Genomic DNA, 18,726 nt, shown 5'->3' with positions numbered 1-18,726 from the left:
ACAAATCACAAGTTACTTGCAGAGAATTGTTGAACATAGATTTTAATACTAAAAGCTCTTATGTTAAAATCAAATAGTCAAATACACTTCCCTCATTTTAGAAAATCAAATCCTTATTTTTTTTTTTCAACTTCAATCTTAATCAGAACTTTCATGTGACATTTCCAATTAGAGTTGTTATTGATATAACATTTAGTAAGGTTCTCAATCAACCATCACTTCACGGCAACTTCCATATTGTAACGCATAATTTTATTTTTAACAATAGTTCGAGTGAGTTCATGATCCGAACTATGATCACTTTATTTAAGAGAGGTTAAGTGTTTTTCCGTCCAAAAAAAACCTCAAGGATCTCCAGAAGCCTTTGCATAAAAGAGTACTACTAACACACTATTTAACATTTTCTTTTTAACACATTCTATTCTATTAGTTGAAATTCATGAGTCTCACTAGTTTAGAAATGGGATCCACGAAATGGAAAATTGACTAACATATTCAGGCAGATTCACATGAATTTCACCTAATAAGGCAGAGGGTATCATACAGAGAATATTAAAAGAGTGTATTACAGTGCATTTCTCTTGCATGAATAAAGATCCTAACACACCACCCAGACACTAGCAGGCAACGTCAAAAATATCAACATTTTGTCAGTTGGTATTAATCTACATTAACACCCAACCTCCGAGATTGTGAGCAAGGTGAAGCTCTGAAAATTCATCAAGAGGGGGAATAACACGATCTGCTAATGTTTATCTCCACAGACAGCTTCATAGAAACAAGATGTCCACATGCACCATAACAAGGGCTTCGTGATGTTTCAGAATAATTAGTTAAGGGCCAAGGAGGTGCTTTCTTTTAACAGTTGACACTGCTGAAGTAGATCTCAAGTATCAGTATGATGTCAAAACCTACCACTTCGAGTTTAGGCAGTAGGCAAAATAAAAATAAAAATAAAAAGGCAGGGTTGTACAAGGCTACAGATGAATTCTGCCCACATCTAATTCTCTAACAATTCACATTATTACACAGCCCCTGCTGGAAAATCCTCAACTTTCACAGCAATTTCCCAGAGGAACATGCTACAAGAAGGTTTTGCAACAAAGTAGTCAGATGATCTTGAAATAATGCTCACTGCCTAGGTACTGGTGGTGGTGTTGATGGGTGGCTTTTCCCATAAAACCCTATGCCAGGTGGCCTGTAAAATCCCGGTGGAGACTGCTGTTGCTGCTGTGCTGGTTGAGTGCCAGGCATTGATAAACCTATTGCCATGTGTGGCGGCAAAGGAGGTGGAGGTGGAGGTGGTAGGCTATTTGATCTGTATCCATAAGGAATTCCCCCAGCCATCAAACCAGTTGATTGGACATATTGATTTGATGGTTGATTTGCCAAAGAATGAAGTGGGGGAGGGGGTGGTGAAGCAAATGCAGGTTGTAATTGACTGGCTTGAGACACAGCTTGCATGCCAACTGACGGTGCAAGTGGTACATTTGCCAGTGATGGCTGTTGCATAGTGGCATAAAAGGGAGAGTTGGCCATATCATAATTGCTAGCATCATGAGCAGGTGTTGGTTTTTCAAGTTTGGGTCTTTTCTCTGGGTTGAAAATAGGTAATCCTGATGAAAATCCTGTAGAATTTAAGCTACCATTCAAGGAGGCAGCTTCTTCCGCAACAAGAGAAGAAAGAACAGATGTAAGCATCTGGGCAGAGGATGCAGAGGCAGCAAGCTTAGCAGCAACGGCAGCTGCTGCTGCCTTCTTGCTATCATCTTCAGTAGTTTGGAAAGGAGCATATGATACAGAAGTAGGCTGAGATGGATTTGTGGCTTCTGCTGCTTGGTTAAGCTGCTTCCTGATACCAACCACTTTCTTGATCTGGCTTCGTGCAACCTTCCCAATATTAAAACCATCAATTTAAATCAAATACATGGGGAATCAGTTGATGCAAAACTTTACACATTTAATCATCCAATATATGAAAAATCTGGGGAGTTACCACATCTATCAACTCATAAATTAAAATACACCCTTTTGAGAGTAATTTAATCTCCTAGTGTGCTCTATCTTGAGAATGACATGTCATTATTACCCACTTTTAAATTCTAGATACAGATTCTTATCAATTAATAATGGCTTAAATAACAATTTGGTCTCTAGAATATCCTATTTTTGATTTTATTCTTTCAAAGATTTTATTTGGTTTTAGTCCTTCAAAGATTTTATTTGGTTTTAGTCCTTATTAAATTTTAAAAAAATGTTTTAATCCATTGGTGGTAAAAGTAGGAGTGGGTTCAAGTCCCCCCCCCAACAACAATTAATATATTAACAACTAACATTTGCCGATAAAAAAATTGTTACATTATCAGTTAATATTGATACTTAACAATAATGACTAAAACCAAAAATTTAAATTTTGCAAGAACTAAAATAAAAAAATCTTTAAAGGACTAAAACCAAAAGTAGGATATTTTATAGGAACCAAATTGTTGTGTATTGATTACGATTCTATTTCTTATTATCAATATTTGATTGATTATGTCATCAATACTGATTATGTTTTCGGCCATCTCATTGAATGTATTGTAGGCAATATAGTTAAATATTTCAGAAATAAATACTAAACAATAATTGAACAAGAAAAGTTTCAAAACTAGCAGAACATAGACCTCAAACAATTGTGGGAGATAAAATATATGCAAAAAGGAAGACTAGTTGATCAAAGGTTTAAAAAAAAAGTTTATAGCCCAAACACATGTGATCCTTCATGTTTTTTATTTTTTCTTTACAAAGGAACTAGGAAGCCAAAACTAACTTCATGAGCCACTTAAATAATAATAAGCTCACGGGAAAATATTCAAATTGCTTCAGACAAACCTTTTCTGTTTCAGTTAATTACTTAAAATACAATTTGATCTCTAGAAGTAGAAACTTGTGTTGCTTTAGTCCCTGAAAGTGCACATGTACAGACTGGTCCTCGAAAGTGTCAAACTGATAATAAGTCTGTTAATGTATTTAGGCAGAATACCTTGTTGGGTCCCTGAAAGTGTATGTGGCCTTCAATTTGGTCCAAGTGTTATTAAATTAAAAAAAATTAAAAAAATCCTGCAAATAACTTTGGTCTTTCACATCCGTCTTTGGTTTCAGATACCTCTGCATGTTATCATTAAAATGCAGTTTAGTCCTTGGATATCTAGACTAATTTGCATTTTAATGATAATATGCGGGGACTTTTTTAATTTACTAATATTCAGGGGCTAAATTGAAGGTGGCAACACTTTCAGGGACCAAATAGGGTATTCTGCCATGTATTTATATCAAGAGTAGGATTTAGATAGATTGGCTCAATAGGCACACATAAGTATATTTCATCGTCTCCTCTCTTGCACACAGGAATAACACAATGATACACTTTTTCAACATCAGGCTTTATCCATTGCTTAACAAAGTTTACCCTACCAAGTTCTCAAGTTGTAAATCGAAGATGAAAACTTTCAAGAACCAAATCAGCACGAGTTGCCACTTTTACAGATCAAATTATATATTAATTCTTTTTTGTTATTTTAGCAACCAATTGGCCATATCGACAAAATCTGCATCATTGACAAGATACCTTCTGTTGAAAATTAAACAAAAGTTCACCTGTTTCTTAATCAGTGTAATATACTAATCAAACAAGATGGAAATCTGAAGAATACTCAAAGTGAATGTTATTAAGTGGCTTAAAATTATTAAAATTGGGAAAAAGCAACAGTGTTAAAGACACAGATTAAAGAAAGGTTGATCTTACTAGCAACTGGGTGTGAACGAGCTCTTGCCTTGATTCCTGAGAAAGATTTAGATTTTAGATTAGTAAGCAGTCATCAATTTCAGTTTTTCATTTTTTTAACATAAGCATACTTGTAGAAACAACTGTACTTGTTCCTGAAGTGCATGCTTAAGCTGAGAAAGCAATGAATCCCTTGCAGCCTCCGCATTTTCAAGTTGCTCCATATATTGTTTAAGCTTTTCTTCCTGCTCTTGTAAGTCATTCACCAAAGTAGATCCTAACTGGTTTCCTGATGTGATATCCAACCAATTGTCCCAATAACCAAATTTAATAAAGTATCACTTCATTATTGCAATAGAAATATGTAAAACCTATACTGCAAAGCTTGAGCACAGAAGAGTCAGCATGTAGAATTGGCCATGCAAGTCTTCAAATGCCCTAAAAATCAGGTAAGTGCAATATACCAACACAATCTGTATCTGTTGTATGGCAATAATGACAATACACTCCTGAAAAAATCCATATTCATAATCCAACACTTGCAAGGCATTCATACTAGTAATCCTTAAAAAAGAATAACTATTGGCCACCACTGATGGATATCCAACAGACACGGGCTACAGGAGGACAAGACTGATACAAGAATTATAGGCAAAAACAAAAAAAAAAGGATTTAAGATCAATGTTTAGTCTATAGACACAATTTACAGTAGAAAATTTGGTCCATCTTATTGAATACACAGGTAAGCCCATCATTTTTACAGCTCTCTTCAGGATCGTAGTATGAAGCAACTATGTATTGACAATGGATCCTTTCACTTTATTCATCTTGAGGCTAAATGTATGTTTGAGAATTAGATTTTTTTGGGGGGTAATGAGATAATAAGATTTTGGAGGGAAAGACAATGGACGGTAAATTTTTAATAAAAAAAATCTCTAATTTAATATTAATTTTTAAAATAAAAGAAATGAAATGATAGATTAGCATTAACTTAAATGTGTTGATCTTTTTTATTTGTATAAACATCTCTTCTAATCTAAAAAAATAAAATATTTTCTCTCCTCCCTTTCCCTCCCTAAACCTAACTCCCAAACACATCCCAAGTTTGGCCGGAATATAAAAGAGAATAAGTTAAAAGTAAGTTTATTAACTACTACAGAATGGTAATGGTAAACACCCTAGACTATGGCTACTCCATTGAGGTTCGATTCAATAACCAATATACCTCATGTTGAAAGGTTTTTAAATTGATATAATTCATATTCCATCGAGAATTGACTTAATTAGAAGCACACATCATGTTGTAAGCTTTTAAAAATGACATAATACCCATCCCCACTTCCACGGTCACCAACACACACCCAAGCCAACCACCATCAGCATTGCTACTGTAGCCACCAACCTCTACCACCACCAAATTTGGTGATAAAAAGGAAAAGTCATTCCACTTGAAGCTTTGATTTTGTGAGGGAAAAACTGTGCACTCACTAGCTTAGCTTTTATTACATTCAAACAACATATATATATACACAATGAGGGGAGAGACAGCTGGACAAGACAAGACACACTGTTGTCTTCTACAACAAGATAAACAGAGAAATCTACTCTAGAGATACATATAATTATAACCCATAATTATAACACTCCCCCTCAAGCTGGAGCATATAGATCGTATGCACCAAGCTTGGAACATATAAACTGAATCCTAGGCCTCCTTAAGGGCTTGGTCAAAATATCTGTTGGCTGATCATTAGAGTTAATGAACTCAATGACAATCTCTTTGGACAGTAGCTTCTCCCGAATAAAGTGACAATCAATCTCTATGTGCTTGGTCCTCTCATGGAAGACTGGGTTTGAAGAAATGTGAAGAGCAACCTGACTATCACAATATAGCTTCATTTGCACCACTTCGCAAAATTTCAACTCTTCAAGAATTTGTTTAACCCACATAAGTTCACATGTAACCATAGCCATAGATCTGTATTCAGCCTCTGCACTAGATCGAGCAACAACAGTTTGCTTCTTGCTTTTCCAAGAAATAATATTCCCTCCAATGGAGACACAATATCTTGATGTGGATCTCCTATTCATAGGACAACCAGCTCAATCTGCATCACAGTACCTAGATACTTGTGTATTACCTTTGTCTTCATAAAGCAATCCTTGTCCCGGAGCTCTCTTTATGTATCTAAGAATATGCATAACAGCATTCCAATGATCAACACGAGGGTTTTGCATAAATTGACTCACCACTCCAACAGCAAAGGAAATATCAAGTCTTGTAATGGTGAGATAAATGAGTTTTCTCACAAGTCTCCTATATCTCTTGGGGTCAGGATAAATTTCACTCTGATCTGCCAGGAGCTTCAGATTCAGATTCATAGGACTATCAACAAGTCTACAATTCCACATGCATGTTTCCTTCAAAATGTCAAGAGCATACTTTCTCTGTGAGATCACAACACCATCTCCTGACTGAGCCACCTCAATATCAAGGAAGTACTTCAAATATCCCAGGTCTTTGGTCTGGAAATGACTGAACAAGTGCTCCTTTAGCTGAACAATCTTAGTAGCATCATTCTCTATAATCACTATATCATCAACATATATTATTAAATAAACACATTTTCCAGGGGATGAATGACAATAAAAAACAAAATGATCAGCCTCACTTCATTTCAACCCAAAAAGTTGAACAATATGACTGAATTTACCAAACCAGGCCCGAGGAGATTGCTTCAACCCATAGAGAGATCGACGAAGCTTACACACAAGACCATACTCCCCCTGAGCAACAAACTCAGGAGGTTGCTCCATATGAATTTCCTCCTCAAGGTCACCATGAAGGAATGCATTTTTAATATCAAGTTGATGGAGAGGGCAATGATGCATGGCAGCCATAGCAAGAAACAGACGGACACTAGTGATCTTAGCTACCAGAGAGAAAGTGTCACAATAATCAAGGCCATATATCTGAGTATAGCCTTTAGCTACTAATCGAGCCTTAAGTCGATCAATCTCACCATTAGGCCCAACTTTAACAACGTAGACCCACCTATAACCCACAGTCTTCTTGCCAGAAGGAAGAGGGACAAGTTCCCAAGTACCACTATGTTCAAGAGCCTGCATTTCATCAATCATAGCCTGTCGCCATCCAGAATGACTAAGTGCCTCATGAATATTAGAAGGGACAGAATGCGAAGATAGAGAGAAAACAAAGGAAGAATATGAAGGAGACAAACGATGATAACTCAGAAAGTTATAAATAGGATAAGGATTACGAGTGGATCGAGTACCTTTTCGGATGGCAATGGGCCAGTCTGAATCAGAGGAATGAGAGGTAGCAGGATCCATGGCTTGAGGATTGATTGAAGAAGGATGAGAATCATGAGGAGAAGCTTCAGGTACTGTAGAACCAACTGTTTGTCTCCTACGTTGATATGTAAGAAGTGGTGGAGGAGCAACTTCAGTCGGATGTGGTGGAGAAGATGGAACTTCACTGACATTTTGGTTTAAGGTACCTAGAGGACAAGGAGAGGAAATTGGGAGTACATCCTGGATGGAAGAAGATGGTCCATAGATGGTGAGAAGAAGGGTGTGTCTTCAAAGAAGGTTACATCTGCAAACATATAGTATCGCCTAGTAGATGGAGAGTAGCATTTGTAACCCTTTTGAAGACGAGAATAACCTAAAAAGACACACTTGATTGCTCGAGCAGAGAGTTTGTCTAAACCAGGAGAGAGATCATGGACAAAACAAGTAAAGCCAAACACTTTAGGTGGAACATGAAATAAATGATCATGATGGAAAATGATTGAGTGAGGAATTTGATTTTCAAGGGAAGATGAAGGCATTCTGTTAATTAAGAAACAAGCAGTAAAGCACCGCATCCCCCCAATGGTGTGTAGGAACATGAGAGGCTAACATTAGTTAACGTGCAGTGTCAAGAAGATGACGATTTTTCCTTTCTGCTATACCATTTTGTGGTGATGTATGGGGACAAGTAGATTGATGTAAAATGCCTTTTGAAGATAAGAGGGAAGAAAAATCATGAGAGAAATACTCTTTGGCATTATCGCTTCTGAAAATCTTAATTGTTTTTCCAAATTGATTTTCAATCTCATTGAGAAAGGACATGAAGATAGGCAAAAGTTCAGATCTGTCTTTCATTAAATAGACCCAAGTACATCTAGAGAATTCATCAATAAAGGTTACAAAATATCGAAAATCAAAAGATGTAACACGGCTTGATCTCCAAATATCAAAATGAATGGTACAGAAAACTGAATTACATCTTTGAACAGTTTGTGGAAATGATGACCTAACATGTTTTCCTAGTTGACAAGACTCACATTCTAGGACTCGAAGATTCTTCAGACTAGGAACCATCATTTTCAGTTTTGATAGACTTGGGTGACCTAGACGATCATGCAAAAGTTTGGTTTGGGGTTGCAGAACAGGAAACAGAAAAGTTGGATTTCAAGTAGTAAAGTCCTCGTGATTCACATCCTTTTCCAATCAGTCGACTCGTGCCATGTTCCTGAATAACAAAAGAATTAGAGGTAAAGGTTACCAAGCAATTTAATGAACGAGTTAATTGACTCAATGAAATTAGATTATAGGGACATTGAGGAATAAACAAAACAAAATCCAACTTTAATAAGGAAGATAAAAAGACTTGACCACTTCCTTGAGCTGCAACTTTAGAACCATTAGCTACAGTAACAAGATAAGGAATTTTTGGAAAAGAAACGGATATAAAAGAGGACTTGTTACCAGAAATATGATTAGAGGCACCTGAATCAAGTATCCAAGGACTGGGACCGTCAATAGATTGAGAAATACATGCTGTTGAATAACATGGTACAGAGGAAGATGAAGTCTGGCTGCTGGATTTCTCAGATTTCAGCTTCAAATACTCTTGGTACTCTTCATCAGAGAACTTAGACTCTGATTTTTCTGTCTGAGCTACCTTGGCAACTTTGTCAGGAAAGCCATGCAGGGAGTAGCAATTCTCTTGAGTGTGGCCCATCCTCTTGCAATATGTGCATTGAGGACGTCCACCTCTTCCACTGCGACCTCCTCTACTGTTACGACCTCCCCCTCTCCCATGAGGTGCAACCATGGCTGACGTTTCCACCGTATCAGCTGGATTTTCTTCTTTCAGTGCATGAGACACACAAAGCAGCCTAGTGATGAGTGAGTCCATTGATGGAACTTGGTCTCCAGCAAGAACTTGATCACGTACATGATCAAAGTCGAAATGTAGACTCCTCAAGATAAGAACCATGTAGAACTTATCCAGCTTTCTATTCACTTCCTCCAATGAATCAGCCACCAAAAATCTCTTCAACTCTTCCATTGCAGCCCGAGCTTTACCTATATGTGCAATCATGTCGTGGCTGGTCTGCTTAAGGGTTGTAACCTTCATGGTTGCATCAAATAAGCTTTGAATATCATTGGCAAAGATTTCTCGGGCCTTCTTCCAGAAGGAGCAACATGTTTTGAACGATCTCAGAATCTCCAAAACATCTGGCTCAACAGATTGCCATAAAACAGCACAAAGTTGATAATCCAGCTTTTCCCACTCAGGTCTTTTATCGATTGGAACCGCCTCAGCACTATTCTCCAAGTGATCATGGTGCCCTTGGCCGAGAAACCATAGTTCCACTGAAGCGGACCAAGATAAGTAATTCTTCCAGTTGAGTTTCGCTGTTGTGATAATCGGAGTTCCAGGGAATGAGATTGCAGGTCCAGATGAAGCCATTTCTGCAAAATACCAAAAACCTAATGAAGGGAGAAAAGGGAAAACACAAGAACACTACTCCCGACGCGCCGAAACAGGAAACCAAGGGCTGAAACAGGCTTAGGAGGGGACGGCGAGTCGACCGGTGTCAATCCGGCACGACTCCGACCAAGGGACGACGGTGCGTGGAGGCCTTTCTGGTCACGCGAGTTGTGCGACAGGGTTGCACTCCTCAAGGCGCACAAAACCCAGTAATCGCCGGAGAAAACATCGGCGGCGGCGGCGGCGGCGACAGATACGACCCGCTCTAATGCCAACTTGAAGCTTTGATTTTGTGAGGGAAAAACTGTTCACTCACTAGCTTAGCTTTTATTACGTTCAAACAACATATATATATATATATACACAATGAGGGGAGAGACAGCTTGACAAGACAAGACACACTGATGTCTTCTACAACAAGATGAACAGAGAAATCTACTCTAGAGATACATATAATTATAACCCATAATTATAACAATTCCATTCTAGACCATACCAAACATGCAAACGGATGACCTATAAGACCTATTATTTCTTATTTTGTTTGATTCTCTATTAATCCCACTTCTTTCAGTCAAGACCAAGTATGACAGAAGATTTCAAATTTTCTGACCATTGCATAATATTTTTACATTGAGAAATGCTAGGAACACACTCTCTACACACTCTTTTGAGCACACTCTCTCTTATTGGTTGGAATTTATTGAAAATGAAAAAATTTGGTGTCCTACATAAAATTTAATGTTTCTCTCTCCTGATTTTGTAACTTTCAATAAATTTTAACCAATTAGAGAAAGTGTGTTTGAAGGAATGTGTTAGAGTGTGTTTCTAGCACTCCTCGTTTACATTTTAAAATTAGTGTTTCAGTTATAATAATTAATAACCATCCTTCCAAAACCATCTACAATTAGACCTGAAGAAGTTACACCTAGAAAAGGAAAAAAAAAAGGATTCATCATCATATAATTGATGCCTAGTAATTTAAATATTTTCCATCCATGACACAAAAATGTTTGCTTAATTGCTTCAGTCAAGCGAGAGTAGCAGGCAGAAATGATTGAGTCCCTCTAGCAATCCTCTTACCTTGAGCCAATGTATTTTCAACATCTTCCACAACTTTACCCACTTCACGCACAGCAGCACTGCAGTTGTTTAAGGAAGCTTCCTCATTAAGATGTTGATCAAGAATGGGCTGAAATGCTGTTAGTATTTTCTCTGGCAAACCCCCAACAGCCAGTTTCTGCAATGAAGATGACCAAGTATTGACACATATCAAAACATCTAATAGGCAACAGATCAAACATCAGACAGTGACCACAACTTGCTTACTATTCTCACTGAGTGGGCATCCCTCTTCACTATCTTGATAGAATTTGAACTCTTTCCATTGCTAGCAGATGGAAGGGGATTCTTGCCCATTACATCATCCTTAAGACCTTGACCTCGTGAACCAAAAACCTTCCTCTCTTCCCATATGTCAACCTATTCAAAATTCAACCCAACACACCAACCCCAAAAAAGATTCAACCCAAAAGGAAAGAAAAAGAATGAAAGGTCAGGTTAGAAAAATACTAATTGATAAGACAAACAACATAAGAAAATAAAAATAAAAATAAAAAATAAAAAAACTCAGAATAAAGGTTAGTAACTTGTAGCTGACCAAAATGGATCTCTACAAAAACAACCAAGCAATCTAGCCTCATCCCACTATCTGGGATTCACCAACAAAATAGATTTTCTAATACATCATTTTTCTCCAGAGTAGCATATAAAGATTGCATATATTACAGTCAAATTGATTCAAATATTAAGAATACACATACAAAAACCCGTGACATGACTGAACAAGACACTTTCGTTACTATGCAATATGTATGAAAACATAGGAAGCACTGATACAATACACAATCTAGATACAATTGATGTCAATGGTGTGAGATTATGTTTTGATATTATTCCTGATATTGCATTTATTATTAGAATATTCTATTTCCTATTAATCCATAATTGATTGATCTTGTAATCAATACTGATTCCCTTTTCCATATTATAAATAGCATGAGGTGGTCTACATTGACACACAACATTACAGTAAAACACTGTTATAAATGGAAATGGAAACATCGTGATTGCAGGAGAAATCTATACCAATAACAATATTGAATAAAACACTACAGCACAATTAGAGAAGTAGATACTTCAACCAGGAAAGTTCTAACTTTCTGAGCTATATCCATTCAGTTCTGTGTACTCATTCTAATAAAAGGGAAAATTGTGGAGAAAAAGAGAAAAGGACAATAAGAAATCACCCAAGCCAGGCATCCACTATTCAACGCCATTACAATATAATCATGGTATGAAGATTGAAGACAATAACTATTCTGGGATTGTAATACAATTAATTCACAGAATTTGTAAAAACTGAAAATGAGACTTACTAGTCTGGTCACTGCTTTCCTTCCATCTTCATCACCACTTTCATAGACATGCCTGAGAGCTGCTGGAAGAACTTTCCAGAATTCATTGACAAACTCACTGCCCTTTCGCCTACTATTTTGCAATATGTCATTAGCCAAGTATAGAAAAGAGACACGCTGCTCTTTCTGGGAAGCATTGAACAATTTATCCCAAGTTTCAACTATTTCTTTTGCTCTCTTCCGGTGAGAAATACACCAATGGGAAAGTGCTGAATGATTGCTTAAGAAATACAGATAGCAATACCAATCTCACTAATAGAGAACCAAAAAGAGAAAGGACGAATAATATGAAGGAAATAAGATTGAAATCACAATCAAATTTAACCAAGTGAACTTACTATATATTTTTTAAGCTGAAAACAAGTATTTAAAACAATATTAATTTTTAAAAAAAAATCATTCTGCTAGTGAAGAAAATTGAGCAAAATGCTACTATCATTTGCCAACAGTATAAAATGTAACTAGCCTGATATTAATTTCTGGTACAAACAGGTAGCAACATACATCTCAGACAAACTTCTAAACAAGTTGCCCGGCTTCTCATTCTCTGTACTCACTGTCTCTTGGTGGGTGGGAGGGGGGGTCTCTTAGGAATTTGCAAAGGAACAAGACAGATCATTTATTGGTTTCTTTGTTTTGTTGCTTTAATTGTTTTATGTCATTCGCTGTCCTCTTGCTTCATACTCATCTCTTTCTCTGATTAAAAACTTCTCATATCCATCAAAAAGATAGTCAAAAACTTGAATGTTATTGAAAATTTGAAAAGATTGAAGGATAAAATGAAGTAGTTATAGTGAGTTTTAAAAATAAATAAATTATGTGAAGAAAAGAAAAAGTATAATTGGGAGAGACCACAAGCAAAGCTTGAGTCTTGAGAAATTAATAGGAGCCAAAAAGATATCTATATCCCACCATAATGAATAAAAATGAAGGGCAAAGAGACATTTTCAAAAATAACTTACTTCCAACCAAATTCACCACATAACTGAATAAACAGTAAATTCTAAAAAATCTTCCTGAACATGTTACCAGGAATAGTTCCAATGCAAGAAGACACCCAATTTTCATCCCCCAAGAAGTTATCCAATAAAAATTTAATGAAAAATTAGTGTATTATAAGTAGCTATAGTTTTATGAAGAATATTCCCAACCCCACCCTTTACTTCAGTTTCAGTTGACAAATACTGTCATTGTCTTTACTTGCAAATTTTTCTTCATTACATTGCTTCTTCAGTCTCTACTTCTTTGCTTCTTGTTATTTCTTTAGAAATTTTCTTGATTAATACTACCTCTGGTCCTATAAATAAAACAAATAATTCATCAAGACCAATGCAAATATTTAAGTTAGTTCATCTTAAATAATCATGTCATAAATTTTAACTTATTCCAGAAATACCCATAGAATTAAATGGTTTTAGTGGTAGTTATATTTAATGACTCTACTTGTAATTCAAGGAATAATTTTTTTCCACCAATGGCTTAAACTATTAATAGATCAATGAATGCATCCACTAGCATGGGGAATGAATGTATGTTTCATTAATAGATTTCACAATAAATTAAGGGTATAAAAGAAAATTAACAATTAATGCATATGAAAATGGGTTTTTGTTTGTTATAATTAGGAACAAAAAAATGCACCCATTTGTTTCTTATATAAAGGACTAGAAGTAGTACTTAATAAGGGTTATAAAAATGTCAGAGGTGCAAAAGACTAATATTTACCTGTTTTTATTTCAAATGAAACAAATAGTACCATCATATATAGAAAATATTTACCAAATATTATCACATAAAGGTTGATAGGGCTCGAGGTGTGGGCTTAGAGTTAGAGGGGAGGCTCAAAGTTTGGAGGGTGTACACTAGGAAGAATAGGGGTGTGAAGAGTGCTGCTGAGGTGGCTTTGGGTGTAACAGAATGCTCAAGTGTTAGTTAGTGGACATTGGGTATTTAGAGGGAGGTGAGAGGAGAGAGAGGGTATCAGGAGAAATCATCATTCTGTTAGCGGCAGAGAGGATTTCCCTCTTTGTAGGAGCTGAGCTCTGGGCAGGGGAATTGTGATTCCTCCTGTGTTCATTTTACTTTTAAGCAAGAATAATACTCATTACATTTTCTTCTCTTGTTCTGTGTAATTTGTCTACTGTTTGTTTGGCCCTAACAGGCTTCCTGTCAAAGCCTCAATAAAGAAAGCTTCAATAGCTGCTACAATGTTCCTTCACCTATGAAGTATGAACACAAGCATAGATGCTTAAACAACTAAATAATATACGATGAAACAATCCCTCCTACGATCTGATCAGAGACAGAGAGAGTTACTTAAGACCCAAAATACCAGCTTCCCAACAATAGATTCAAAACCAATCATTTAGGAAATATTTCTCACAGCACTTCCGTAAACAAGTAAATACATGGGTAATTGGGTATGGGGGCATTTTTGACATAATCATAGTAAGATCTTATAATATATTAGGTACTGCAAGTCAAAACTGTAGCATAGTAACATCACGTCCATTGTCTGCCAAAATTTTACACATATCTTACTCATTCAAAAACGAATGTTAACTTATGCATAGGCAACATTTCAACTCAAGCAAAAACTGATATTACATCAAAATAATATAGGTCACATTTCTTTACATCTATTTTTCTAAATCCATAAAAGCCACAGAGCAGTGTTGTAATTGCATTTCATGTAATGAACGAATCATGTAACCAAACAGAAAAATGTCATTAAAAACTTAAACAATAAAGAAAAGAGGGATTAGTGATGGATACATTCAATGCTTTGTTGTGAATTGTTGAGTTTCAACAACTTCTCTGCTAACAACTGTCTATCAAATATGTCATTGCTCATCCTGATTTTGACAAGTTTCACATGTCCTGGAGAGTTTCCTATAATTTACATAAATGGGATATCAATTAAAGATGGGACTTGATGTATAGATTGAATAAAAAATGCATAATCAAAATCAAATAAATCAATCATGAAGGAAAGGCAATCATCTTCATACATGTATCCGCCTGTTTCATTGGGTTTTCATTTATTTAAAAAAATATATTACATAAAAAGGAGAGAAAGTAAAACTACAGGATAAGATATTTAGGACAGAAATAATAATAATAGGAAATACAGAAAAGTTTCTCAATCTCTATGCAATATGCATAAATTAAACGGCAGCTCCCTTGAAACTCTCATTAGCATAGTAAACCAAAGAGTGACCATGAAAATTATTCTATACCAAGTTGAGAACAAGATGGGCAAAGAGAAACCATTAAATTATATCAAATTGACTAGACCAGATATATCTTTTCCTATCTACATTGTATGTAAGTCAGTTCCTTAACTCTCGTGAAAAAGTACTCAGCAAGCAATATATTTATATTGATTCAATAGTTAATTACATTTAATAGTAGTGAAGGACAGTAAATACAATTTCCTAACAGTTACATGAATGTGGACAATCATGTAACTTATTAGACCAATTGCCAACAGATGTAAAGTTGTAAACCGAACTTGCCCTTAATAAGATGGTAGCATATAGTGAATTGCCTCCAAAGAACAACCCAGCAGACATTTACCAGCCAAATCAATGATTTCAATAAACAAATGGTTCTTTACTTACGCCCCATTTCAACAGCAACAATTAAGCCTCTTTTCCTACTAGGTGAAATTGGCTATATGAATCAAAAGACACCTTAATGTTCTATTGTCAACCGTGTCTATAGACAAACCATTTAGCTCTAAAATTCCCACATAATCTCCTAAAGCCTCTAAGAAACCCCAACAAGGATCCGCAAAAGAAATTTGTATTCCATAACAAAGACGATTTCTGGACAAGAACACACCAAGATTAATACATCGACCTGCTGCAAAAAATAAGTTAATTAATTAAAAAGAAGCATTCCGATTATCCGTGCTTCAAAACCATTAGCTATTTGGACCAGGATCATGGCACTTAACACAGTTCAAGGTCAAGCATTACCACCAGGAACTTCAACATACACAAGATGAAATTACAAAATCCAGCACGCAACTAAAGATATGAGGGGAGGAAAATTAGGAGGAACAAGGGAAAGAATGTTCACAAATTTAGTACAACACTTTGGGGGATATAAGGTGGGTTGGATGGTTAGGGAGAAGGGAAGAGGGAAAAGGTCGTGGGTTCAATCCCCTCTGCTAACAAAACTAGCATTCTAACAAAATTAACATTTGCCGATAAAAAAAAACTATTGACTCTTCCAGAAATGAGATTTTGTCGCCCACAAACAGCAAAAGTAAGATTTCACAACCTCCTCCAATCTCACTCTCACGCCCTTAGTAAAACCCTATCAACTACAACTACAGTCTACAGACCACCCAACAAAACACATCCACAACTAAAGGTGTAAAAAAAAAGTAAATAAATAATCACCATTTCTAAACTGAACAAAGCAATCGAGACTCACAAATGATAGAAAAACAGTTCTTTCTCTCACTGCACTTGGAATCAGAATGCAATAAACTGTATTTGGCATGCGAATACATCACATATAACATAACACTGACCAAACAGGAACCCCTAAATTGATACTTTGTGAATTCAATTAGGTTTAAGAGCTCGAAACCTAATATGCGATAAAGCGAAGCGAAGCACGATGAAGAGTGAGGAGAAGAGTTTCTCTATGCGTTCGATAGATCCCAAAGACTTACGAGATGAGAGGAGTGTAGAAGGTGAACCACCGCCGTGCACGCCCGCCGTCGCCGCCACTTAGAGAGGGGAGCTTCCGACGTTGTGATTTTGTTTTTGCTTGGGATTGTGTTTTTTTTATTGTTTATTTATCCCGAACTTATTGCTGTACTGTAACGCTGTTGAATTGTTTTGATAGTGAAAATGACAGCAGATTGGATATCGGGTTTGGTTTTCTCAGTTTTTTCGATCTTATCATTTGTTTTTTCTTATCAACGGTTTTTTTTAATTTATATATTTTTTATAAATATGAATGAAAAGAAAAAAAAAATACTTACAATCATAATGTTCAAAAAAAATAATTAAAATCATAGAATATTAGAGAAAGGTTTTCTTTCTAATATTTAACAACTACATGCATATAACTCAAATTCAAAATCTCTAAATAAATAAGGTATAACAATCTTATGTGAGGTAATGTAGGTGGTCAGTGGTATTATAAACAGACTTTAATATTGGTATAAAAAATTGCAGGAGCATTCGTTTAAGTTTATTTAAAAAAAACATGTTTTAATAAAATAAATAATGCTATTTTGAGGGATTTTGCACATTTCAAAAAAATCAAAAAATATGTTAACATATAACCTATAGGGATTAATAATTCTCGATCCGGTACTAAGGGGGAGCAGTTGTCGCTGTCTATCACGCGGTCGGATTTCCCCGCAACTCTCTATACCGCATCAATATTATTCTTTAAGCACACCAATCATATTTTTTCTTCTCTTTCCATTCATTTTCTTTCACTCTCACAGTTTTAATTTTTTTATCCAAACACAAAATTTTAAAAATAAAAGAATTTCAATTGAAGTATTTAAAATTTTTAGAATTTCTCTCATCCAAACACACTGATCCTTTTTTAAACATCGACATTTAAAAATAGAGTTAAAGAAATGATAACTCGGACATATATTGTAATGGCATTTGCCTTCTGAATATATATTGGACGCTATAAATTATAACTGATTTTTGTCCCTCCGATTCTTTCATGGATGCCATTAAGGCTTAAGCAAACTTCCTGGTTGTTATAAACAGTCTCTCTCTCTTTCATAATGATTTGTATGTGAGGGTGTGTTTAGGATGCCTTCTCTTTTTAACTTTCTTATTTTGTGACAATGCAATAAATTTAAAAATATCCTCTTCATCTCTTACCTTTTCCCCTTTTACTTTTTCTCACACATTGAACATGAAGAGTAAAGCAAAAATTATAATTCCGGAGCAAAATATTATAAATTCTAAACAGATGCAAACTAGAACAAGTGATGGAACGCAATCCGAAGCACAATTTTGAAACTGAACCAGTTGAATCTCTGCAAAAATGGCTCCTTAAGCGTGTCATGGTGTCCTTTTGTTAAACCTTACTTTGGTGAAAGCAACCCCTTAGTTTGTGTTTGGATTAAAGTTGAGAGAAAAGTATTTTCACTTCAAAAGTAACAAATTTTTCCTTTCCAATTATGCATTAGAATGCGCCATTTTGCATTGAAATTTGTAAAGGTGCTTATGTAAACTTTGCATTAAACGTGATTTTGCTTGCATTTGAATGTCTTTCCAAATATCCCAAATGAACTTAGCTAACCTAAGCTGATAAATCAAAACAACTAAATGCCAAAACATTTTAAAAACACTACCTTTTAGAGGTTATAACACTTGGTGTCCAAATTATGATATAACCAAAACCCAGTAAAAATGTAGTTCATATTTTTTTTATAAACGTTAAACGAGTCTAATTACATGGACAGAATCCTCACCATTCACTATGAGACTATGAGTATCCAAAATTTAGCACAGCCGAAATTAAGCACTCTAATTACATTTTCCGGTGCTCAACTAACTAAACAGGTAATAATTATTGATGTAAAGGTTAATGATATAATGGTATTTCTCTTGGAACAAAAAACAAAAGATTATTGATGTAAAGGTGAAGATAAAAGTAGCAAAAAAGAATAGGAAAAGAAAAACAGAACAACTCA

General features: G+C 35.5%; 1 protein-coding gene across 5 annotated transcripts; it reads right to left on the bottom strand.

Annotated features, from left to right (window-relative positions):
• Positions 1 to 453: 453 nt before the first annotated feature.
• On the bottom strand, positions 454 to 16,888 carry LOC114405702 (regulation of nuclear pre-mRNA domain-containing protein 1B-like). Of its 5 annotated transcripts, none has more exons than XM_028368166.1 (8): positions 16,723 to 16,869; positions 14,808 to 14,924; positions 11,994 to 12,241; positions 10,885 to 11,037; positions 10,639 to 10,795; positions 3,898 to 4,055; positions 3,788 to 3,823; positions 454 to 1,890 (listed from the first exon to the last, which is right to left on the bottom strand). In XM_028368166.1, exons 2-8 carry the CDS (start codon positions 14,884 to 14,886, stop codon positions 1,132 to 1,134), a joined length of 1,590 nt encoding a protein of 529 aa, XP_028223967.1. In that variant the 5' UTR covers positions 14,887 to 14,924; positions 16,723 to 16,869; the 3' UTR covers positions 454 to 1,131. The 5 variants fall into 5 exon arrangements, with proteins under 5 accessions (XP_028223967.1, XP_028223968.1, XP_028223965.1 ...); XM_028368167.1 differs by having other exon boundaries at positions 3,916 to 4,055; XM_028368164.1 differs by lacking the exons at positions 454 to 1,890; positions 3,788 to 3,823; positions 3,898 to 4,055 and adding exons at positions 7,911 to 8,307; positions 8,544 to 9,536 and having other exon boundaries at positions 16,638 to 16,888.
• Between the last annotated feature and the right edge of the window lie 1,838 nt (positions 16,889 to 18,726).

This window comes from Glycine soja, chromosome 3 (assembly GCF_004193775.1).
Source record: "Glycine soja cultivar W05 chromosome 3, ASM419377v2, whole genome shotgun sequence".
Taxonomy (NCBI): domain Eukaryota; kingdom Viridiplantae; phylum Streptophyta; class Magnoliopsida; order Fabales; family Fabaceae; genus Glycine; species Glycine soja.
Note: the sequence above shows the minus strand (reverse complement) of the source record. Positions and strands in the feature narration are given on the sequence as shown.